Genomic DNA, 21,607 nt, shown 5'->3' with positions numbered 1-21,607 from the left:
GAGCGTGTGTAGTGCTGCATCTTATGACAAGGGGACAGACAAAGCTGGGATGTCAGGAAAATCAACAAAAGGGATGTGGTTATTTGGGGTGAGGGGGTGGTGGGGGCCCAGAGCAGGGCAGAAGGCTCAGAGGGGCTGGGGGAGGGTGTGTCGGGGGAGGTGGTGGGTGGGGGGTGAGCATACAGGGGCTTGTGTATTGTGTCCACGAAGCACGTTTATTTCCACAGAAGGTGGCCACCCTGGGGAGCCTTCATCACGGTCCCCGGGGGTCTGCGGAGAAGGCCGGCAGTCTTCAGGTTCCAGACTTTGTCATGTTCCCCTCCTAGATTTTATTCCTTTGAACCTTTTATTAAAACACCAACACCCAACCGTTACGTTCACCTGCTCGATCCTGCCAGCATTTGGTGGGGCCGCTTTCCCAGCGTTGCTTTCCACTTCTCTTTCCCCAGGCTGGGCAGGAAGAGAGAGGACACACCCTTCTCCTCCTGGGTCCCGCCTGCCTCTTTGGTGCTCTTAAAAGGCAACAGCTGGGAGCGCACACAGGCCCTCGGGCGGGTGGGGCAGCCATGCTCATGCACCTCAATCTAAATTCAAGTCAGCACCTCTCCCCTTGCTTTGCGAAAACCCGGAGGAGTGGCGTGCATCCAGCATCCCAAGTTCGGATGAGCCTAGGAGGGCCCCCCCGGGAAGGCTACTCGTGCTGGCGGTGAGTGGCTGCTTCTTTCCATCCGGGGATCCAGGCCCATCCTTGATTGAATAGGATTTTTCATTTACAAATTTAGGCACTTAGTTGTCCTCCAAGTTCTGTGAGGAACAGGTGATCTCAGCTGAGATGGGAGCCATGCAGGGATTTGGGAAAGCGCAAGGATTTGGGAAAGCGAGTCTCTGGAGCTGGGGGAGCATATTCAGGGCCAAGGGTCTGCTTTTCAGGTCTGAACTGTCTGTTCCTCCCTTCCTTTAGCACATTCTCAGGGGGAGCTTTTTGTGTCCGTCTGAGGTCTCCCAGGGTGAGTGGAAGGGACACACAGCCTCGTGTGATGTGGCACATTATGGACGTGGAGCCCAATGTCCATTTCTCCATCCTGCCACTTGTGAAACTTCAGTTTCGGAGCAAGTTCTGTGAGCCATATGCATATCTGTGGAACCAAGAGGCCCGTAGGCAAAATAAAGATATTCGCCCTGAGATCGGACTTCCATGCGTGGGAGCTCCAGCTTGCAGGACCCCTAACCGTGTTGCTAGGTACTTTGAAGAAAAAGGGCAGGCGTCACAAACCTGTCACATGCTAAGGAGAAGCCATGGTCTCTGAGGGCAGGTTTTACTAAGCTGAAGACCAGAGAAAAGGCCTAACACAGAGCTAACAAGGAATTTGGAAATAGCCAAGGAAGAGGATCTCCCCCAGCAAGCCAATTATTCTCATGAAAATGACCATTGATCCTCATAGTAAGGGATCTTGCTATTTTAAGGCTTTTTCATGGTGCCTTTATTTTAAAGGAAACCTAATGGGGAGCATGTACCTCTTCATTTATAGCTCAAAGATTTAGAGGCCTTTCCAGAACTCAGAATGATGGTTTTGCAGGCACAGGGAGATTGTCAGATCTGGAGCATGAACACTGATCGCACAGTGGCTGGGCTGGGTGGTCTGAGGTGTTGCAGTACCATCCACAGCCACCAGGTGGAGGAAAAGACAAACCAGTGGGCTCATCCTCTTGAGTACCACCTGCTAGTGTTAACAGTTACTGTTACTTAGCCTGTTAAGTTAGCTACTGTTAACTTAGCTTTCATGGCCAAATTGGTCATCTGCACTGGGACTACTGAATGAAGCATTCCACCAGAGCATTATATTCTACACAGGCTTTCCGTGCTGTAGGAACAGCCACCAGTGATGCCTTCATGATAGGCAACATGATCTGGGGAAGCCTCCCTTTCTCCACTTACTATAAGTAACTTCCCAAGCACAGAGATTCCTAAGAATTTCCAGAAAACTCCATTTATTTCCATCACGTTGGTTTCCTGTACCTTGTTACTTCACTTAAAATTGTATTCACATGTGTCCTGGTCCGTAAGACACATCAAAGAGCCCTTGTACACAAAGGGTTTAGGAAGAGAGCACTATGTGAGTTGCATCCCTCTCAGAATTCATGCCGTCTCATCCAAGAGTGGAGGGCCTGCTGGACCTTCCTCTCCCGCCCACACTTTCTTTTCTTCCTCTCTTCTCTTGGCCTGGTCCCTCTCTAAGGATGCCCTGCCTTCCCCCCAACCTTCTCCCATTGTTCCTCAACCCAGATGACCCTCACCTGGGGTTCCTCTGGGGGGTGGGCCACCCTCTTGGGTAGTTGAGAAGGTCCTTGTGGAATCGTGAAGTCAGCCAACCCCACAGAGGTATTTCTTCTATTTCTATGTTCTCTGAAAATGGCAGTGTTGTAGTCACCGCAAAAATGGGTTTTCTTTAAAGGCCAGTCACCCTTCGGCCTTTTCCTTCATGCCTACACCCAGAGAGTCCTGCTTCGCTGCAAAGGCCTTCATCCTAAACCTGGACTTCCGCTCACCCTGAGAAGCCCTTCCCAACTAGGGTGGATGAGCCCTGACTTTGGTTCTTGCCACAAGCTTCCCAGGCCTTCTCTCCCCTGCAAAACTCTAGCTTGAGTCCCAGACTTACCTGTGGGCTGTCGTGGGCAGCCAGCACTCATTGTAAAAGTTCCCTCCTTGGAAAGTGGTGTGTGGGTGTTCAGTTCTGTGTCTGGTGAAAAGGAACAGACCGTAAATCTCCCTGTGCTCTGTGGTAGCTGTGAGGCAGCTCTGGGACGTGAAGAGCTGTTTGGTTTGAACCGTGAAGAAAACTGTGTTTTGAGATTAGCTGAGATTAAAGAAAAAGTTCATCAAGTGACTGTTATTGTACACCTGGTTATTAAAATTACTACGAAATGACCTATGTCGTCCAGCTTCCTTCTGTGCGTGACGGCCCGTTTCACCTGCGGTATTAAAATTGCGCTATAAAACGGAAACGGTTATTAAGGTGGGCAGATCTGATGAGAACAAGAGGTTTCCTGAGAAAATGTCGGGGGTTTCTGTCCTTTCAGGTGAATTTGAGTTTTTGTTTTGGCCACAGCGTTTGATGACTGTTATCCAAACTTAGGACAGTAAAGTTTTGTCTGTGCACCATCAAAGTCAGTATTAATGTAAAAGGCATCGCCGTCTGAGATAAAGTCTGGCTGAATCCAGTACAGATTCTGGAAGGGTTTCTTTTGTTTTCTGTTTTACGGTCACCCCCTTAAAGGATTTCTGCTTCTGCCGAGAAGCCTAGACTTGGAGAAAATTCAAACCAAGCATTTTCCAAAGTATATTCTTTCCCATACTGATCCCAAGTTGTCTAAGGAGTGTTGGAAAGGATTATTTACTAAGTGTACTCCTCTGAGAGACTTAAGGTCCTGGCATCAAATTCAAGGCTATGAGGAATCTTGTCAGTCTTTGAAAATTTGTCCAGTTCGAGGGTCTCCCTCTTTTTTATCCCTTCTATATCCTCTTTTAACATCCCGACCAACTTCTTAGCTAAACTCTCTTGGGGAAACATTCCTGCATCCAATTCCATATTGCATGGGATGCTTTTCATTGGAAACAGCAGACTGTTGTATGCACAATTTTTTTGAAAAGGGTCGTTTTTAGGAGAGTCTTTTTTTTGATGTTTTATTTATTTTTGAGAGAGAGTGTGAGCAGGGGAGGGTGAGAGAGAGGGGGAGACAGAGGATCTGAAGCAGACTCTGTGCTTACAGCAATGAGCCTGACACAGGGCTGGAACTCACAAACCAAGAGATATGAGCCGAGCCAAAGTCAGACGCTCAACCAACTGAGCCTCCTTGGTGCCCCTGGAAAAGAGTATTTTCAGGTCTGGTGTAATGAGAACTTCAGGGACAGAGTTGGGGAGATTCAAGCGTAGCTGGGTCTACGACAGAGTTTCTTTTCCTCTCATAGCCCAGCCTGCCTTTAGTAAGTGCTCACAGGAAAGCTTCCGCGTGTGGGAGCAGAACTGGCCATCAGCGTCCCCAGGTTTTCATTTTGTCTACCTCGTGACTTCAGGGGAAGGAGAGAGGTGCCCTAACTAATTCCAGCCAAAGAGACTGATAAGGGTTGGCCTGGCTTGGGACACGTGTTCACCACAGCCTAGGCACCGTGGCCAGGACACTGGGACTGGCGGACCCCACCTGGCCATGTGCCTGGCCCCAGAGCCACCTGTACCGTGTCAGCTTTGAACCACACAAAAATTTGTGATCCCGGAAGAAGAAGGTTTGGTGGGCCTTCTGGTTGGCCAAGGACAGCAGAGGGCCACGGTACCTTCCCCCAGGCTGCAGGGCCTGCATGCTTTGCTCAGCGAAGCGCCTGTGTGTTAGGGCAGATGGAGAAGGGGTAAGAGAATGATAGTTTCCCATTAATTGCTTTTATGTGTCACGAGCCCCTCGATTCGGTAGAACAAGGCTGTCACTATCGGAGCATAGAGCAATGGTACCTTTTAACACCATAGCTTAGAAAACATATCCATAGCTACTATCAGAACATGATTATTTCAGTTTGAGGTTCAAGGTTGGACACCTAGTCTCGGCTTGCAGCTCACACTCAGGATTGGTGAAATGCCTCATAACCAAGCAGCAGCTGAGCTCTGCTTGGGGTTAGAGTGGGGTTAAAGGGCATGGTCAATGCTTAATTAAAATGAACTCAGGCTGCAGGGTTTAAAAGTGATAATGCAGTTTTTTAAAAAAAAAAATGTTAGTGAAATAGACACCATGATTTTCACGTGTCCGTGGGCTACAGCTGTTCAGGCTGACCAGGTACAGAATGAGAACGCTGCACAGGAATACAAAGGTCCCTCTGGTTTCAAAGAACGTTCTGGAATAGGCTCTGCTACCCTCAAAGTATCACAAAAGGGACACCACCCATGAGCAGGAAATGGCTGGGAAGGCCAAAGCAGTCCACAAAATCACCGCTTATGGCTGGCACTCTTCAGAATCAAGAGTTCTAGATCTTGCCCTGTGCACGCTGAGAACAAAACAGGACACTTGACATGGCCCGGACAGCAGGGCACTCGGCTGCAGGACTTCACAGCCCACTGACCAGAGCACATGGATTTCAGGACAAGCCCAGGGAACTCGCTGGCCTGCTGGCTGTTAAGCTTGTGTGGGCCTAGGAGGAAGTAGCTTCCGGCCCCAAGAGTGCAAAGCTATCTGTGACCTCCCTGTCCCAGGTGTGGACCATCCACCTGCTGTTTCAGTGTATGCACTGGGACTGTGAAGATGGAAAGGGTCATAAGGCAGAGTGCTCACAGAAAAGGTCCTTGGGGCTGTGGACAAGGTCATAGTGAAGGGCAAAACCTGGAATTCTGGACTGTCCTCCCTAAGGTGCGAATGCTAAGGGGGTCACGTTTTTACTTTTTATATATGTAGATCGGTTCCACTGTGCTGCATTCCACTGTTCTAGAACATCTCTAACACCAGCTTGTCCCTGGTAAAGGACAGTGGGATACAGAAGTAAGAACAGGTGACTTAGGGCCCCCACAGCCCTACCTCTAGGGAAAACAATTAGGCACACAGCTGACAAAGAAGGATCCATGGCTCGCTGTATACAGAAGACATTTTAATACACAGAGGCACATTTACATGATATATACCACATTCAACAGAAGCAGGTGTCTCCCACCCAAAGGCTGTTGTTTACGACGGCACAGATAACTGGAGTTTGGATTTTGAACATCAATGGTTAACATCAATCAGACACATGGAGCTCGTGAGAAACAGCAATCACAGGTGGGCGCTAGGAAACAGCATGTTGTGTGGACACGGGCCCAACGGGATACCGAAACGAACACTGTGTTTTCCGTGCCTTTTTGTTCTCCTGTTGAATTAAAGCCTTAGCATTACGGCATCATCAAAAGCAGCAATACTGTTTCTTGCCACCTGCATTAGCATTTTTTCTCTATTTATTTGTCCATCCAATGTAGAAAAATTATGATGATATATAGCCTAGTCGTTTCTGATTAGTACTGTCCTATCTGAAGAAGCTTAACTACTATTACTGAATTACTGTAATTGTTAGCAGTGCCTTGTGCTCCTTGACAGGCCTCCCTGCCCTAGCAATGACCCCAGCCCAAACCAGGGCTGCCCCTGAGAGGTGTTAGCCATTAGCAGAGTATTTAATTTCCTTGGAGACAGCACTGAGGGCAGAGCTGCAGGGCTCCCCTCCTGCAGTATAACGAGAGCTCTAACCCGGAAGCTTCTGGTCTTCAACACCTGCCCAGACTGACGCTCCACACAGGTAAGGGCGAAAACAGGAGAAAAAGACGGTGGGAATACCAGACAAAGGGATGCAAGAGTCGGCTTATTTTCCAAAATTCTTAGTCCTGAGCCTTGGTTGTCACGAATTCAGATGAGACATCGGCCACCTAGTCAGGACAGTCCCTTTTGGCCCCAGTAATGATAATCGAGCCAAAGAATCTGATACTAACAGGAGGCAATCATGGTTCAGGTTTGGGAATATCTTTTGTTTCTTGGAAAACTTTTTGTCCCAATGTTTAACGCGTGTGGTGGTGGGAGGTGCTTTTAACCGTTGTTCTGCAATGCCTTTTCATTTTGAATTGGAAACACATTGCGGGTCTTGTAACCCTGTTAGGACTGAAAACCTGTCCTACTGCTCTGCGGCTGTGCTCTCTAGTTGATGTGTCCACGGCTCCTGAAAGCTCAAAGAGGTGCGGTGGGCACGGCAGCAGCTCACTGGAAGTAAAAACCAGGGGTTCAAGTACAGAAGGGTATTGGGTTCCTAGCCTGCTATCACTTTACAGACGGGAAGTGGCACAGATGTTTGGTTCCCCTCCCAATGGGGAGCCTCCCGATCCCAGTGCCCTGTGGTGTTTCCAGAGCCTTTCCTCGGGGTTGATACATGCCCAGGCCCCAGCAGGACAAACTAGGTGACCGGAGCGGTACATCCACAGCACATCAGGGTTTGAGTCAAAACGCATGAACGATGCAAGCTGGTAAACATTCCCCTCATATTCCTGGGCTTACCAGCCTGGTGCAGAACCTGGTCACCTAGTTGTTCTTTTCATATATAATTAGAAATGCAATCAGGGCCGGTGCGTAGTTGATGGTGCTTGGAAGAAAGCAAACCAGCGCAGACACATCATATGTGGGAAATGTAGAAAAAACAGAAATAGAACAAAAGAGCTGGTTTTAATTCTTAACAAAAATACGGTTGCTCTTAAATAGAGAGGGTCTCCCAGAAATTCCAGGCACATTAGTTCAGTGAGGGGAAAATCCTGAATGCCAGATGAGAAGCCAGCACTGGCTTCCTACCCGTGTTTAATTGCCTGAGTGACACTTCCCTCCTGGCTGTCTGGTGTGACAGGTGCCAGATCTGTTACTTCTGCCTCCTCTCTCTGTCTGGCCTTCCCTGGCATCTTGGCGAGGCCCTTACTCTCTAAGTAAGAACAAGGCTTAGATGATCTGAGTGGCCAAGGCATCAAACAGCCCCTGACCAAGCCTGTTCACTTGTTGACTTCACCCAGCGGCATGTCAGTTGCCAGAGCTAGGTCCTCGGCAGAGACCTTCCGTGTATCAGGAGAGAGGAATTGAGTCATATGCGTATCTCATGTAGGTGGATTAAACTTCATGTTAGGCAAATAAATAAAAAATACATAAGGAAAGAGAGTGACACATCAATAATTTTGTAAAGAGGCAATTCTGCCCATCCTTCTTGGAGTGAGCTGTGCTTCGGTCCGTTTCCATGATTTTAGACCTCTCAGATGTGGGAGCATCCCATAGTTCTGTTATTCCATCTATAAAGGCATCTTTGATTGGTTCAACATTTGGGTTCATCTGATAGTAGCCAAAAATGAGACAAAAAATAAAAGACACAATCAAAACACACCCCAAAATGGTGATATGTTTCACTACTGGAGACTCATTGCCGTGGGCTTTGCTAAGAAAAGGTAGATACCTACCATGCTGTGGGTTATTTAAGGGGTTTTAAGTGTAAATTTTACTATCTTCCAAATTCACCTTCCATTCTTAGCCTATCACCCCTGTGTAAGGTACAGCTTCACAGCACTGCGGGGTGGACACAGTGTCAGTGTGCCAATATTATTTTCCTCTCCAGACACAGGTCTCTAATAATCTTAAGAGGACAATTAGCTCTCAAGGAACTTACTAGAAGAAGGTGAGCAGTATGCTAATCACTACTTCACAACAGGTTTGCCGGGAAGGGTGGGGGAAACCTTGATTTGAAGCATTTGCCCATTTCCACGGTGCTATTTACCAATCATCATCAATTTCAACTGCCCAGGCTCAAATCACTATACAGGGCGATGGGAAAGACATGCCCAGTAGGCTCTTGCTAGCTGATAGGAGCTGATAATGGTATGTGACCTCCAGAACACAACCAGAAAGCCCTCACAAATCTGTTACTTCTAATCTGCTCCCATTGATTTCTTCCTCATTGAATTCCTTATGCCTATTCTATCAGACATGGGGAATCTGACCTCTCTATGAAATTGTCTAGCTCAGTCTTCCACCAGTGTCCATTTGCCCACTTGTCACAGTGTAGTTAGAATGTGGAAAAATAAATCTACGTCCAAATATTCTTTTTAAGATAAAAATAAAGGCTGTGTAGAATAACAGAATGGTAGCAGTAAAAAGGTAGGACAACGCTCATCTAGAATCACCCTCTCATTTAGAAGATGACTAAACCCAAACTGCAGTGAAGTGACTTGCTCAATGCCACACAGTTGATTAGTGGTGAAACTTGATCTCAGGAGACCCGGGACTCTGTATCATGCTGCCTGCTCCCCAAGGCATTCATTCACATTTTCTGAGGTGTATGAGGTGTGGAGAGGTGAGAACTACTGTCAGCAATTCCTGGCATGAAGATCAGAAGTTCCGGCCTGAGGTGGCAGGAAACGTCCACAGCAGAAGATGTTGAGGATTTCACGCTGTGCTATTCTGGCCATTCTCTTCTTGTGGGTATTTGGTTTGTTCCAAGGTTAGATTAGCTGGTCTTTTGCTAAAGTCTCTTTTCACTCTTAAAAGAAAAAAGGAAACAGGACTTATTGTTGAAAAGAAAAAGAAAAGATGTAAGCTTTGAAATGACAGAATTTGGACCATCAATTTAGAACGAGGTGTGAACCAAGGAAACGTTCTTAAAAATGTCATTGATTTTAAGTGTTTAAGTGTCATTCCTTTGTCCTTCCCCTAAAAGGAAAACTGATGCTAAGCGAATTTATTCATTGCAATTTTTTGAAATCTTATACAGGGGGTAAAAAAGCATCTGAAGTTTCCAAATTTTCTATTATGGATATGTGCATAATTTTTGGTATTAGGAAAAATTTTAAATGTTTAAAAAATATGTTAAGGCTCTGCAAGTAAAATCTGGCTGAAACACGCCATCATTGGCTGGGCTGCTGTTTCACCAGGAGTTACGTACTTACTTTTCTCTGTTGAAAATTATGAACTCCTTCTGGACAGACTCAAGATGCTCTTGAAGAAGGCACATCTTCCAGGTGAATAGATGGGGTGTGGTGGGGGAAGAGAGATGCTGTTAGCAGATGAATGAGGATCCTCACACAGCCAATAACCTAGTGTCTGTTCCCCGAATGACTCAAATCTGACACACCCCAGTATGTCTTCAGAATGAACTCTCTGAAAGTATGTGCCAGGCGTGAGATTCCAACCAGCGTAATAGCGGAGCAATTACGGAAGAAACAGCGAAAGGATAAAACATGTCAACTCCGTTCCCCTCCATGAGCTAAGGAAGGAAGCCACGGGTCGTGATTTATGAGCTTGATGTCTTTCAGCCACTTATCCATGAAGGGACCATGGCTTCGTGGTAGGTGGGGGTAAGGGTTTATGAAGCTGGTTACCTACTCTCCAGTCATCTCCTGGTTCTCTTACGAAAGGTTTGGAGGTTCTACTTGGATTTAATGGATAGTCTGGAAACATCTCTCCACACAAAGTTCTAGTGGAATCATTCCCTCAACAACTGTACTGGGGTTGACTGACTAGATCTCAGGGACAGTCAGCAGAATCTTCTTTGTGACTCAAAGACATGCAAAACATTTGCTTGGACTCTGTACTGTCCAGCTTTCAACATCTCTTGATGAATTTTCCATGACAATGTGAAAATTGAACCTCAAAACAGTGTTGATCATCAGATCCAGGAGACTCAGACACAGACCAAATGTTTTAAAAAAGTCTGCAACAAAATACTTCCAAATTACTTCTGATAAAAAAAAATACTGCCTGAGGAAAAATATTTATTCATTCATTCATTTTTTTAAAATCCAAGAATTAAGAAATGGCAAGTCTTCAAGTACTGGAGAACTTTCTTTCCTGAGTAAATGTTTAGGTGATAGAAGAGGAAAACAAAAAGGAGAGGAAATTTCAGAGAAGCGGGGCGGGAAACTTACTCTTGTTTTCAAAATAGGATATTCTTAACCCTGAGGATTTCTAGTTTCAGTCACGGGGGACATGAAACTATGGGACAAAGGTAATCTGATATAGCTTCTCAGAAGCATCTTTACCCCAAGATTTTTATTTAAAAATTTTTGTATATTTATATAAACACAAATCTATTATATAGCTTATTCATAGTATTCTAAGAAACATCTTTATTACAGTTGTTCATTTGACCCCTATTTTATTGAGATACAATTGGTAGACATCCTTGTATCAGTTTAAAGTGGACAGCATAACTTCTTGGTTTTAATGTACTGGGAAATGATTACCACAACAAGTTCAGAAACATCTATCATCATATAGATAAAAAAGAAAAAAGAAGAAAAGGTTTTTCCTTGTGATGAGAACTCTTTGGATTTACTGTGTTAAACTTTTCTATAACTCATACAGCAACATTAGCTACAGTCATCATGTTGTATATTATACCCCTGGTGCTTATTTTTCTTATCACTGAAAGTTTATACCTTTCGACCACCTTCATCCAGCCCCCTGCTTCTGGTCACCCCAGATGTGATCTTTCTCTATGAATGTACTGGTTGGATGGATTCCACATATAATTGATATCACATAGTACTTGTCATTCTGTTTGACTTATTTTACTTAGCATAACACCCTCAAGGTCCATCATGTTGTTGTAAATGGCAAGATTTCCTTCTTTTTGAAGGCTGAATAATATTCCTCTGTGTGTGTGTGTGTGTGTGTGTGTGTGTGTGTGTGTGAGAGAGAGAGAGAGAGAGAGAGAGAGAGAGAGAGAGAGAGAGAGACAACTTCATCCATCCATTGCTGTTTCTATGTCTTGGCTGTTGTAAGCAGTGCTACAGTGAACACAGGGGTGTAGATATCTCTTCAACACAGTATTTTTATTTCCTTTGCATATACCCCAGAAGTGGAATTGCTGGATCATATGGTAGTTCTATTTTTAATTTTTTGAGGAACCTCCATGCTGTTTTCCATAGTGGCTGCACCGATTTACATACCCAGCAACAACATGTAAGAGTTCCCTGTTCTCAATATCCTTGCCCAAACTTGGTATTTCTTGTCTTTTTGATCATGGCTATTGGAACAGGTGTGTGGTGGTAACTTTTCTGTGGTTTTGATCTGCATTTCCCTGTTATTTAGTAATGGTAGCGTCTTTTTGTGTACCTATTGGCCTTCATATATCTTCTTTGGAAAAATGTCTGTTCAGGTCCTTTGCCCATTTTTGATATGGATTATTTGGGGGTTTTATTGGTGTTTTTGCTTTTGAGTTGTATAGGTTTTACACATTTTGGATATTAATACCCTAGCAGATAAACAATTTGCAAATATTTTTCCCATTTCATAAGTTGTCTTTTTACTTTGTTGATAGTACTTCTTTTGTTGTGCAGAGACCTTTTAGTTTGATGTAGTCTTACTGACTGATTCTCTGTTTTGTTGCAAATGCTTAAGGTGTTATAGCCAAAAAATCATTGTCAAGGTCCATGTCAAGTGGCTTTTTCCCTACTTTTTATTCTAGGAGTTTTAGCGTTTCTGGTCTTACATTTAAGTCTTTAAGTCATTTAAGTCTTGAGTTAATTTCGGGGAGTTGATTTTTGTAAGATCGAGGGGTCTAGTTTCATTTTTTACAAGTGAATGTCCAGTTTTCCCAGCATCATTTATTGAAGACACTGTCTTTTCTCTCCGTTGAGTGTTTTTAGCTCCCTTGCCAAGTATTAATTGTATTTGTATGGGTTTATTTCTGGGCCCTTGATGCTAGTCTATTGGTCGGTACCATACTGTTTTGATTACGATAGCTTTATAGTATAACTGCTTTGTTCTTTCTCAAGAAGAAAGATTCCTATTTGGAATCTTTGGTGATGCCATACAGATATGATTCTTTTTCTACTTCTGTACAAATCCCATCGGAATTTTGATAGCAACTGCATTGAATCTATAGATGGCTTTGTGTAGTATGGACATTTAACAATACTAATTCTTCCATTCCATGAACACAGGATTCCTTAACATTTATTTGTGTTGCCTTTAATTTCTTTCATCACTGTCTTGTGGTTTTCAGTGTAGACATTGTTCACCTCCTTGGTTAAGTTTATTCCTAAGTATTCTATTGCTCGTTGGTGCTAAAGTAGATGGGATTGATTTTTTTCAGATAATTCACTATTAGTGTATAGACATGTTACTATATGTTCATTTTTATCCTGTAATTTTACTGAATTTATTAATTAGATCTAACAGTTTCTTGGTGAAGTCTTTATAATTTTCTTTATATAAAATCATGTCATCAGCAAATAGGCAATTTTGCTTCTTCCTTTCCAATTTTGATGGTTTTTATATCCTTTTGTTGCTTGATGGCCCTGGCTAGGACTTCTGTGCTGTGTTGAATAGAAGTGATGAGAGTGAGCGCCTATGTCTTGCTCCTCATCTTAGAAAAGCTGTCAATATCTCACTACCTAGTATGATAGCTGTGGGCTAGTCCCATATGGCTGTCTTAAGTTGAGATATGTTACCTTTATACCTAATTTGTCATGTTTTTATCATGAACAGATGTAGAATTTTGTCAAATGCTTTTTCTGTGTCTCTTGAGATGGTATGATTTTTTCTAATTCTATCAATGTGACATTACATTTATTGATTTGCAGAAGTTGAACCATCTATGGGTCCCATTCTACTTGACTATGGTGAATGATCCTTTAAATGTACTGCTGAATTTAGTTTGCTAGGATTTTATTGAGTAGTTTTGCATCTGTATTCGTCAGGGATATTGCCCTGGAGTTTTCTTTTCCTTTAGTGTTTTTCTCTAGCTTTGGTATCAGAGTTATGCTAGCATCATAAAATGAGATTCAAGATGTCCCCTCCTCTTTGGTTTTTTGGAAAAGTTTGAGAAGAATTGGTGTTTATTTTTCTTTAAGTGCTTAGTAAAATTCGCCCCTGAAAGTATGTGTCCTGGGCTTTTCTTTGGTGCGAGATTTTTGATTACTGATTCCTTTTCCTTGCCAGTAATTATCTCTTTAGATCTTTAATTTCTTCCTGATTCATAATTGGCAGGTTGTATGTTACTAAGAGTTTTCCCTAGTAAAAAAAAAATTCTTCTAGGTTGTCCAGTTTGGTTGTGTATAGTTGTTCATAGTGGTTTACTATGCTCCTTAGCATTTCTGTGCTATTAGCTGTAATGTCTCCTCTTTCATTTATATTTTATTGATTTCAGTCCTTTCTCTTTTTTCCTTGGTGAATTTACCTAAAGGTTGGATTTTTTTCCTTTGAGTATAGTTGACCAAAATTTAACAAAACATATTAATATAAACATACATAAAATATATGTAAATGTTGTGTATATGTTTATACATGTATATATGTTTATATATAACATATAAATACATATATAAATATATACATATATGGACATATGAAATGATACAAAAATATAACATAAAAATGTTTAAAATATTAACATTTTAAAATATTTTAAGATTAAAAATCAAGACTATAATCAGCTAAAATGCAGAAATACATGTGAATTTTTTTCTCTATCACATAATTCTATTTAACTTAAAGATGTAATAAGACAGACACTCAGAGGGGAGTTTGTGATACGGCAGTGCAGACCCCAGGAATCCCACCCCTGGCCCTGAAGTGTTCACATCTACCATGTTCTCTTTTTTCTGCTTTTTGTGAAAAAGCTTAAGACATATAGCAACATGGATAATTCAACAACAGTAGCCAAAAAGGGAAAATGAGGGAAAGGAGGGGGAGGTGAACAGAATGGGGGAATGAATGTGTCTCAAGTGACTGAGAAGGAAAGGTTGGTTAAAACTCTTAGAACTTACTTCTCAGGGATAAGCAGAACAAACTTCAAGTAGACCAGTGTGCAAACAGGGGGCACCAAAAAACTCCAGAGGGTTTGGAGCATGTGGAAATCCAAAGATGGTAAAAGAGGACCTAAGTCATTTGCCTCAATAGCAGATCACCTACATGGTATGTCTCCCTTTTTGGTTCTATACTTTATAGAACTATACTTCTATACTTTAGAGCTCTTGATGAGCAGAGAGGGATAAAATGGAGAATATTCTGGAAGCTAAGAAGTGGAGGCATCTGACATGAAGAAAAGTATGAACATGGGAAAGAAAGAAATTAGGAGTCAGGATGTAGAATGGAAAAGTAAAACATAATAATAACAAATCATTTTGCCAGACACGTTATAGGCACTAATTGACACAGAAGGAGTCTATGAAATGGGGAGCAAAATCAACTCCATTTTATAAATGAGAAAACCGGAGGAAAGGGACAATTTTAATGCCTCTACTTTATTTAAACTTATCCTGTATTCTATACCAGTGGATCTCAACCTTAGAACATTTGAACTCAACCTGAAAAACTTCTTAAAATACTGATGCCTGGGCCACACTCCTGGATTCAAATGGAACCAGTCTTTGGTGGGATCCAGACACCAATATACTAAAAAAGTTTTCCCAAATGGGGTATGTGTGATGCCAAGGTTGAGAAACACTGATCTAGCAGGGGCCCCGAAGGCTTTCAACCTTACAGAAATCTACAACTTATCCTAGTCAATGGTTATTATGCCTTGCTACCATTATCTTACTTCCTCATCAGATCAACTATAAGGTGTCCTATTACTGTTCTTTTGTTTTTATATAAAGAAATCAGTGCTTCCAAAGGCTACATGAGTTTATGCTAAATCATGACTTTAAAAGGATCACACAGCCATTTACTAAGTAACCACTACACCCACTGCTTCACCTGGTCATGACAGGAAGTATTCAGAGATGACAGATCTCACTGGAAAGAAGGGATGTGTACCTTCTCACAGTTTGCAAACTGTCTATTCAAGATCAACTATACCTCTGGCACTCTGCTAGATGTCTTAGTACTGAGTATTCAACATGTCCAACCATCACTGCAGATAGTTACACAGCCCACATTCCATCTTCTAACAAGATCATTCTACCCCTTCCTATCCTTATTATAAACTTAGAACATTTCAAGGCTGCCTCTTTTCTGCTCAGTCCTCATGAATGCAATTCTATTTCTTAGTCTAGAAACACACAGAACCTCCTAACAGTCTGTGAAAGAAGTCTACAAAAGAAGAAAATGTTCCCTCTTCCTTACAGCCACAGAGAAGAGGTCTCCATCATTAAGACAAAACAAAAACAAACAGAAACAACACAAAAAACAGATTCTAGCAGATATTTCTAAAAAAGTCTCTTGTAAGATTTTTGGACTTAAGAGGTTGGTAGTAAGCCCTGTGAAAATAAATCCTACCCTCTAGCATATCTGTGATGCTAGGTGGATCTCTTACTGAATAACATGTTGGCCTGGCAGTAGTATTTACACTTATATCACTTTCTCCTAAGATAGAAATATCTGCATCGATTACCTTTACAGGCTCAGAAGGCCTCTAAGGAGGCCTCACCTCTTTTCCCATATGAAAAAGTTAAAGAAACAAAAGCAAAACAACTCTACCAGAGTTATACCTATTTTTGTGGGCATATACATAAATATGTATTTATATTTATGCAGTTATTTATTTACATTTGTGTATTTATATATCAAATACTCTACATTATTGTATAAATATAAAATACATATAAAATCAAATATGTAAAAAATATTACAGTAAGTTTTATTTTCCTATACACAAAATAGGCAATGTAGGGCTCTTCCCCTTAATAAAGCTTTTTAGGATATATATATATCCAGAGAGAAAATTATCTCTCTCTCTTCCCCTAGCATCTGTTAAAATAATTGAACTAAAACAAACTGACCAGATAAAACAACATTAACAGGTTTGCAGGATATTTAAAGTACATCTTTAAATGGAAATGACAGCTCCATTAATAAAATGAATTGGGCTAAAAACTATGTTAAAGATTTCCATATTGATGAAATGCAAATAAGAATGCAGATGGAATGAGGAGAAGAAAAAGATGAGCCAATGGTTTCGTTGTGAATCTTTTTCCCAACTGGGAAGCAGGATTTAAAGATTGAGGGAGAAGTAGGAGACCATGAATTATCACTAAAAAGATCACATTCCTGACCTCTTTTCCAGGCTTGTGGCTTGAGTAGAATTTTCTTCTCAGTACCTGAGTCCTTTCTAATATGGTCCCTAAGCAGGGATGGACCAGCCCCTAGAGCAGCATGGTGAGTTTGAACTCCAGTGGGACAGAAATGGAGGCTCAGCAGGACACGGTTAACATTCAGGTTGCTGTGGTGGACACTCTTGTTAGATTGGACTCAAGGAACAGGATGCCTTGGGGTGTGTCTCTGAATGAGATTGAAGTTGCAGTGAGGGAGCGAAGGCACAGGCCTCTTGAACACAGCACGGGGATTTCCTACCATTGGCAACCATCTGTCATTGCATTTCTTTTAAAATAACGAAGGCAAATCTATACTTTCAGGATATACCAGTCCTGAAATGCCCTCATCCTTTGTTTTCTGCGTGGCTACCTCTATTCAACCTAGAAGAACCAGATCAAATGTTTCCTCTTCTGGAAAGCCTGTCCTGGACCCTCATTCAGGGCCAGTAGATAATTCCCAGAGCACTTGGTACATCTAAGAGTCACAACGACTGGCAAGACAGAGACATAGCAGCACTTTATAATCAGGTATTGAGTGAATGAATCCGTGAATGAATGAACAAATGAACATGGTAACATTGTAATGAACTGCTAAGACTGATCTCATATTTTTAAAAACTTGTCAGAGAGTAGAGAGAGAGTGCTCTTTTGAGATTCACGTTCTTCCTGATTCTTCTTTGGGAGAATACTAACCTTTCTTTTGAAGCAAAATAATTTTTATTTTTAAACCTAGAGTCCAAGATTAGGAGGAACTAAAACAAAAAACGTTTGGAGGCAGCTCCAAACGCCCATCAACAGAAATATCAAAAACAAGCAGAAACTGTCAGAACTAACTTTGTCAGAATTCTGGAGAGCAGTCAAAGATTTTCTAACCAAGGAAACACTAAATCAAGAAAAAAGGCAACTTAAAAAATGTTCCTGGTGTTCAAGGGAATCTCTGTCAAAATGTTAGCTACACACAAGCTGACAGAACAGGAAGTGCAGCGATGACACGTGACAAAGAATACAGTGTTTGCAAAAGGAGTTTGTAAAAGTTACTTTAAAAAGGACAAGTACAGCCTTCAACAATCATAAAACAGTAAGCCCTGTGGAAGGTGAGAATATGATTTCTGGAGTTACTGCGTTGTAATATTCAAATGTCAAGTTTTCAACAACAAAACCGCAAGGCATACAAAGAAACAGCACAGTATGGCCAATTCAGAGGATCACAATTAACTAACAGAAATCATCCCTGAGGCAGCCCAAACAATGGATTTACTAGACAGAGACTTTAAAACAACTATCTTTTTTTATGTTTGTTTATATATTTGGAGAGAGAGACAGAGAGAGAGAGCAGGGGAGGGGCAGAGAGAGAGAGAGAGAGAATCCCAAGCGGCTCCATCAGGCGCCCCTAAAACAACTATCTTAACTATGCTTAAAGAGGTAAACGAAATCATGGGAGGAAAACATATGTTAGGCCACAAAACATTGTCAATAAATTTTAAAAGCTTAAAATCCTATAAATTATCTTCTCTGACCACAACAAAATGAAGCTAGAAATCAACGACAGGAGGAAAACTGGCAAATTCACAAATAAGCGGAAATTAAGCAACACAATCTTAAATAACCATTGTGTCCCAAAAAAATCACAAAAACTAGAAAATACTCCAAGATAAATAAAAAGAAACAAGTAAGAAACCCAACATACTAAAACTTAGGGAATGCATTGAAGGCAGTGCTTAGAGGGTGTTTTATAGTTGTAAATGTCTACATTAGAAAAGAAGAACTGGGGCGCCTGGGTGGCTCAGTCAGTTGAGCATCCAGCTTTGGCTCAGGTCATGATCTCATGGTTCATGGGTTCGAGCCCCGCGTCGGGCTCTGTGCTGACCGCTAGCTTGGAGCCTGGAGCCTGTCTTCAGATTCTGTGCCTCCCTCTCTCTCTGACCTTCCCCTGCTCGTGCTGTCTCTCTCTCTCAAAAATAAATTTTAAAAAACATAAAAAAAATTTTTTTATAAAGAAGAACTATCCCACATCAATAACCTAACTTCATACTTCAATGAATTAGAAAAAGAAAAGCAGACTAAATCCAAATCTAGCAGAATGAAATAATAAAGATTAAAGCAAAGATAAATGAAATAGAGAATAGACATAATGGCACCAAAGCTGGTTTTTTGAAAATATTAACAAGATTGGCAAATGTTTAGCCATATATAAAAACAAAAGAGAGAAAAGGTGCAAATGACTCAGTTCTAGAAAAACACAAATTACCTACCTTGACTTCAGAAGGAAAAAAAAAAAACTCAACAGGGGCACCTGGGTAGCTCAGTCAGTTGGGCATCCAACTTCAGCTCTGGTAATGATCTTGCAGTTTGTGAGTTCGGGCTGTGCATTGGGCTCTGTGCTGACAGCTCAGAGACTGGAGCCTGCTTCAGATTCTGTCTCTCCTTCTCTCTGCCCCTCCCATGCTTATGCTCTGTCTCTCTCTGTCTCTCAATAATCAATGAAAACGTTAAAAATTTTTTAAAAATCTCAACAGACCTATAACAAGTAAAGAATAATCCACAAGTAAGAAACTGGAATAAAAACATTCTGACAAAGAAAAGCTCAGGACCTGATGACTTCATCAGTAAATTCTACCAAACATTTAAAGAAGAAATAGCACCAATCTTTCTCAAACTCTTCTGAAAACAGAAGAGTAAGGAACACTAATTCATTCTTTGATCCCAGCTTTACCCCAATACCAAAACAGCTAAAAACATCAAAAGTAAAGAAAATTATAGGAAAATTTTTATTATGAATAGAGATGCGAGAATCTTCAATAATGTACTAGCAAGCCAAGTCCAATAGCATATTGAAAAATAATACACAATGAGCAAGTAGAATTTATCCCAGGAGTGTGAGAATGGCACACCATAAGAAAACCAGTCAACATAACACATCACATTAATAGAACTAAGAAAAGAAAAATGCACAAGATGATCATATTTGACCCAGAAAAGGCATTTGACAAAATCCAAAGCTCTTCAGGACAAAACCATTAAAAAACTAGGAATAGACGTGTACTTCTTCAACAAGCTAAATGGCATTTATGAAAAACTCACAGCTAACACAATACTCAATGGTAAAAGATGAAAGTATTTCCCACTAAGATTAGAAGAAAGACAAAGATGCCTGCTTTTACTGTTAGTATTCAATAATGTACCGGAATTTCTAGCCAGACCACTTAGGGAAAGAAAAGGAAAAATCGCATCCAAACTGCCAAGGTAGAAGTAAAGCTGTCCTTACTTCCAGATGGCATGGTCTTAGATAGAGCAAATCCCATAATATCCACAAGGAAACCGTAGAGCTGATAGCTGAGCTCAGCAAAGTTGCAGTCTACAAATCAACACAGAACAATTGGTCGTGTTTCTCTACACCAGTAATGAACAATCCAAAAAGGAAATGAATCATTCAATCCCCTTAGTATCCAAAAGAATAAAAACTTAGGAATCAATATAACCAGTAGTTATTGAGGGTCAGATACCGATAGTGGTTAGAGGGTCTTGAGTGAGGACAAGAAGGACAAGGCACAAGGATGGATGCGAAAGGTAGACGTACCAGGTAGAACGTGGGAGGCACCGTCAAAAGTTACTCACAAATTGCTGTCATCACTCAAACTTTAGAACACTTATAATAGATATGTTCTCTTGGTCTTGGCTACATCTGGGGGCCTGTTAACAGAGGAGCCTGTGTAGGCAAGCTCTACAGCTACAAAGGAAGGAGCATGTCTGGAGAAGTCCGTTGGTTATGATGTGAAGAACAGATCATTAGGAGGAAGGTGGGTGAAGTGAGAAGAAATAAATACGATGGGTCTGGGATACAAGTGAGTGTTCCCTGGCGGGGGGCAGAGACTATTTAAACATGGGCATCTGGCAAGAGGCCCATTCTGTGAACAAAAAGGATGCAGACTTTGTAGATTGACTGTTAGAGGATATCGTGGCTCCAGAGGACTGGAGAAATTAAGGACATTGAGAATATTTGTTTGCAGAGCTACCTTCAAGGATAGGGATGCCACTGAATGCTGGAATTCTGTTTCATATCATCTTCAGTGCAATGGACCTGGCAGATAATATATACTCAATAAAAGCAGCCTAAATGAATGGATGGATGACCATTAGTTGAGTGGCAGGTTGGCAGGTGGATGAATGGATGGGTGTACGGATAGACAGATGACCATCAGATGCAAAGTGAATGTTTATTACTTTACCATCATTATAATACACAGAACTACATGCTGAGTCTCACAATCCTGAGTCCCTGCAAGGGCCATAGCATATATAAGAATTCCATTTTTTCTGTGAAAAGACACTCTTTGTTTCTGCTTGGCCTGATAATCATAAAATTTTGCTTGTGGCAAAGAACATGCACCATCCCTAAGGTTGGGGTGGGGGCCCAAACAGCCACGTGTGTACTTTAGAACCAGCCCCTTGCCTGTCATTTTAGGAGGAGTCACCTGACCGAGGCTTGGCCAATTGGAGTCTCCCCCAGGAAATCGTAAAATTTGAAATGAGGGTTTGCAGAGGTCACTAACTGAATGCAGGTGATGGCAGAGCTAGAGAGTCTGCAGTGGACTGTTGGTGCTTGGCTAGGGTCCTCCCAGCCGCCCCAGCCTGCCGGTTCAGAAGTGTGGCTGTTCAGTGACTCTGTGCATTCACAAAGCAGCAACAGGGGGTGTTGAGGGGACGTCCCACCAGGAGCTCCCTCACAAACCATGGCCATCGGGAAGAGTCCCACGGCCCTGAGTCGGCGGGGGCCTGCTTACCTGAGAAGAGTCACATTTCCTCATCTCCTTCTCCTTCTTTGCCAGACGTTTCTTCTTCTTGTGAAGAGGTTTGGACTCCAAAATCATTTCTTCAAGTTCAAAGGTAGGGTCACAATTCAGCCTGCCTTTCTGCAAGAAAGACGAGCTGGCTCAGCCCATCGATTCCGTCTCATTCTACAAACACCCCAGAACAGATGGCAGGAATGACACCGAGCTTCGATGGAGCCGTCCAAGAATAAGGAGCTGGGATTCCTACTCGGTCTCAGACGA

At 42.0% G+C, this 21,607-nt stretch overlaps 1 protein-coding gene across 1 annotated transcript in view; it reads right to left on the bottom strand.

Moving 5' to 3' along the window:
- Positions 1–7,766: 7,766 nt before the first annotated feature.
- STK32A (serine/threonine kinase 32A) overlaps positions 7,767–21,607 on the bottom strand; it is a 118,813-nt gene continuing 104,972 nt past the window's right edge. Inside the window, exons 10-12 of the mRNA XM_029941345.1 lie at positions 21,338–21,466; positions 9,462–9,526; positions 7,767–9,055 (exon numbers count right to left, since the gene is read on the bottom strand). Coding sequence (XP_029797205.1) covers positions 8,962–9,055; positions 9,462–9,526; positions 21,338–21,466 — 288 coding nt within the window. The 3' untranslated portion in view covers positions 7,767–8,961. The remainder of the gene's footprint in view (positions 9,056–9,461; positions 9,527–21,337; positions 21,467–21,607) is intronic.

The sequence above is a fragment of the Suricata suricatta genome, chromosome 6 (genome assembly GCF_006229205.1).
Source record: "Suricata suricatta isolate VVHF042 chromosome 6, meerkat_22Aug2017_6uvM2_HiC, whole genome shotgun sequence".
Classification (NCBI taxonomy): domain Eukaryota; kingdom Metazoa; phylum Chordata; class Mammalia; order Carnivora; family Herpestidae; genus Suricata; species Suricata suricatta.
Note: the sequence above shows the minus strand (reverse complement) of the source record. Positions and strands in the feature narration are given on the sequence as shown.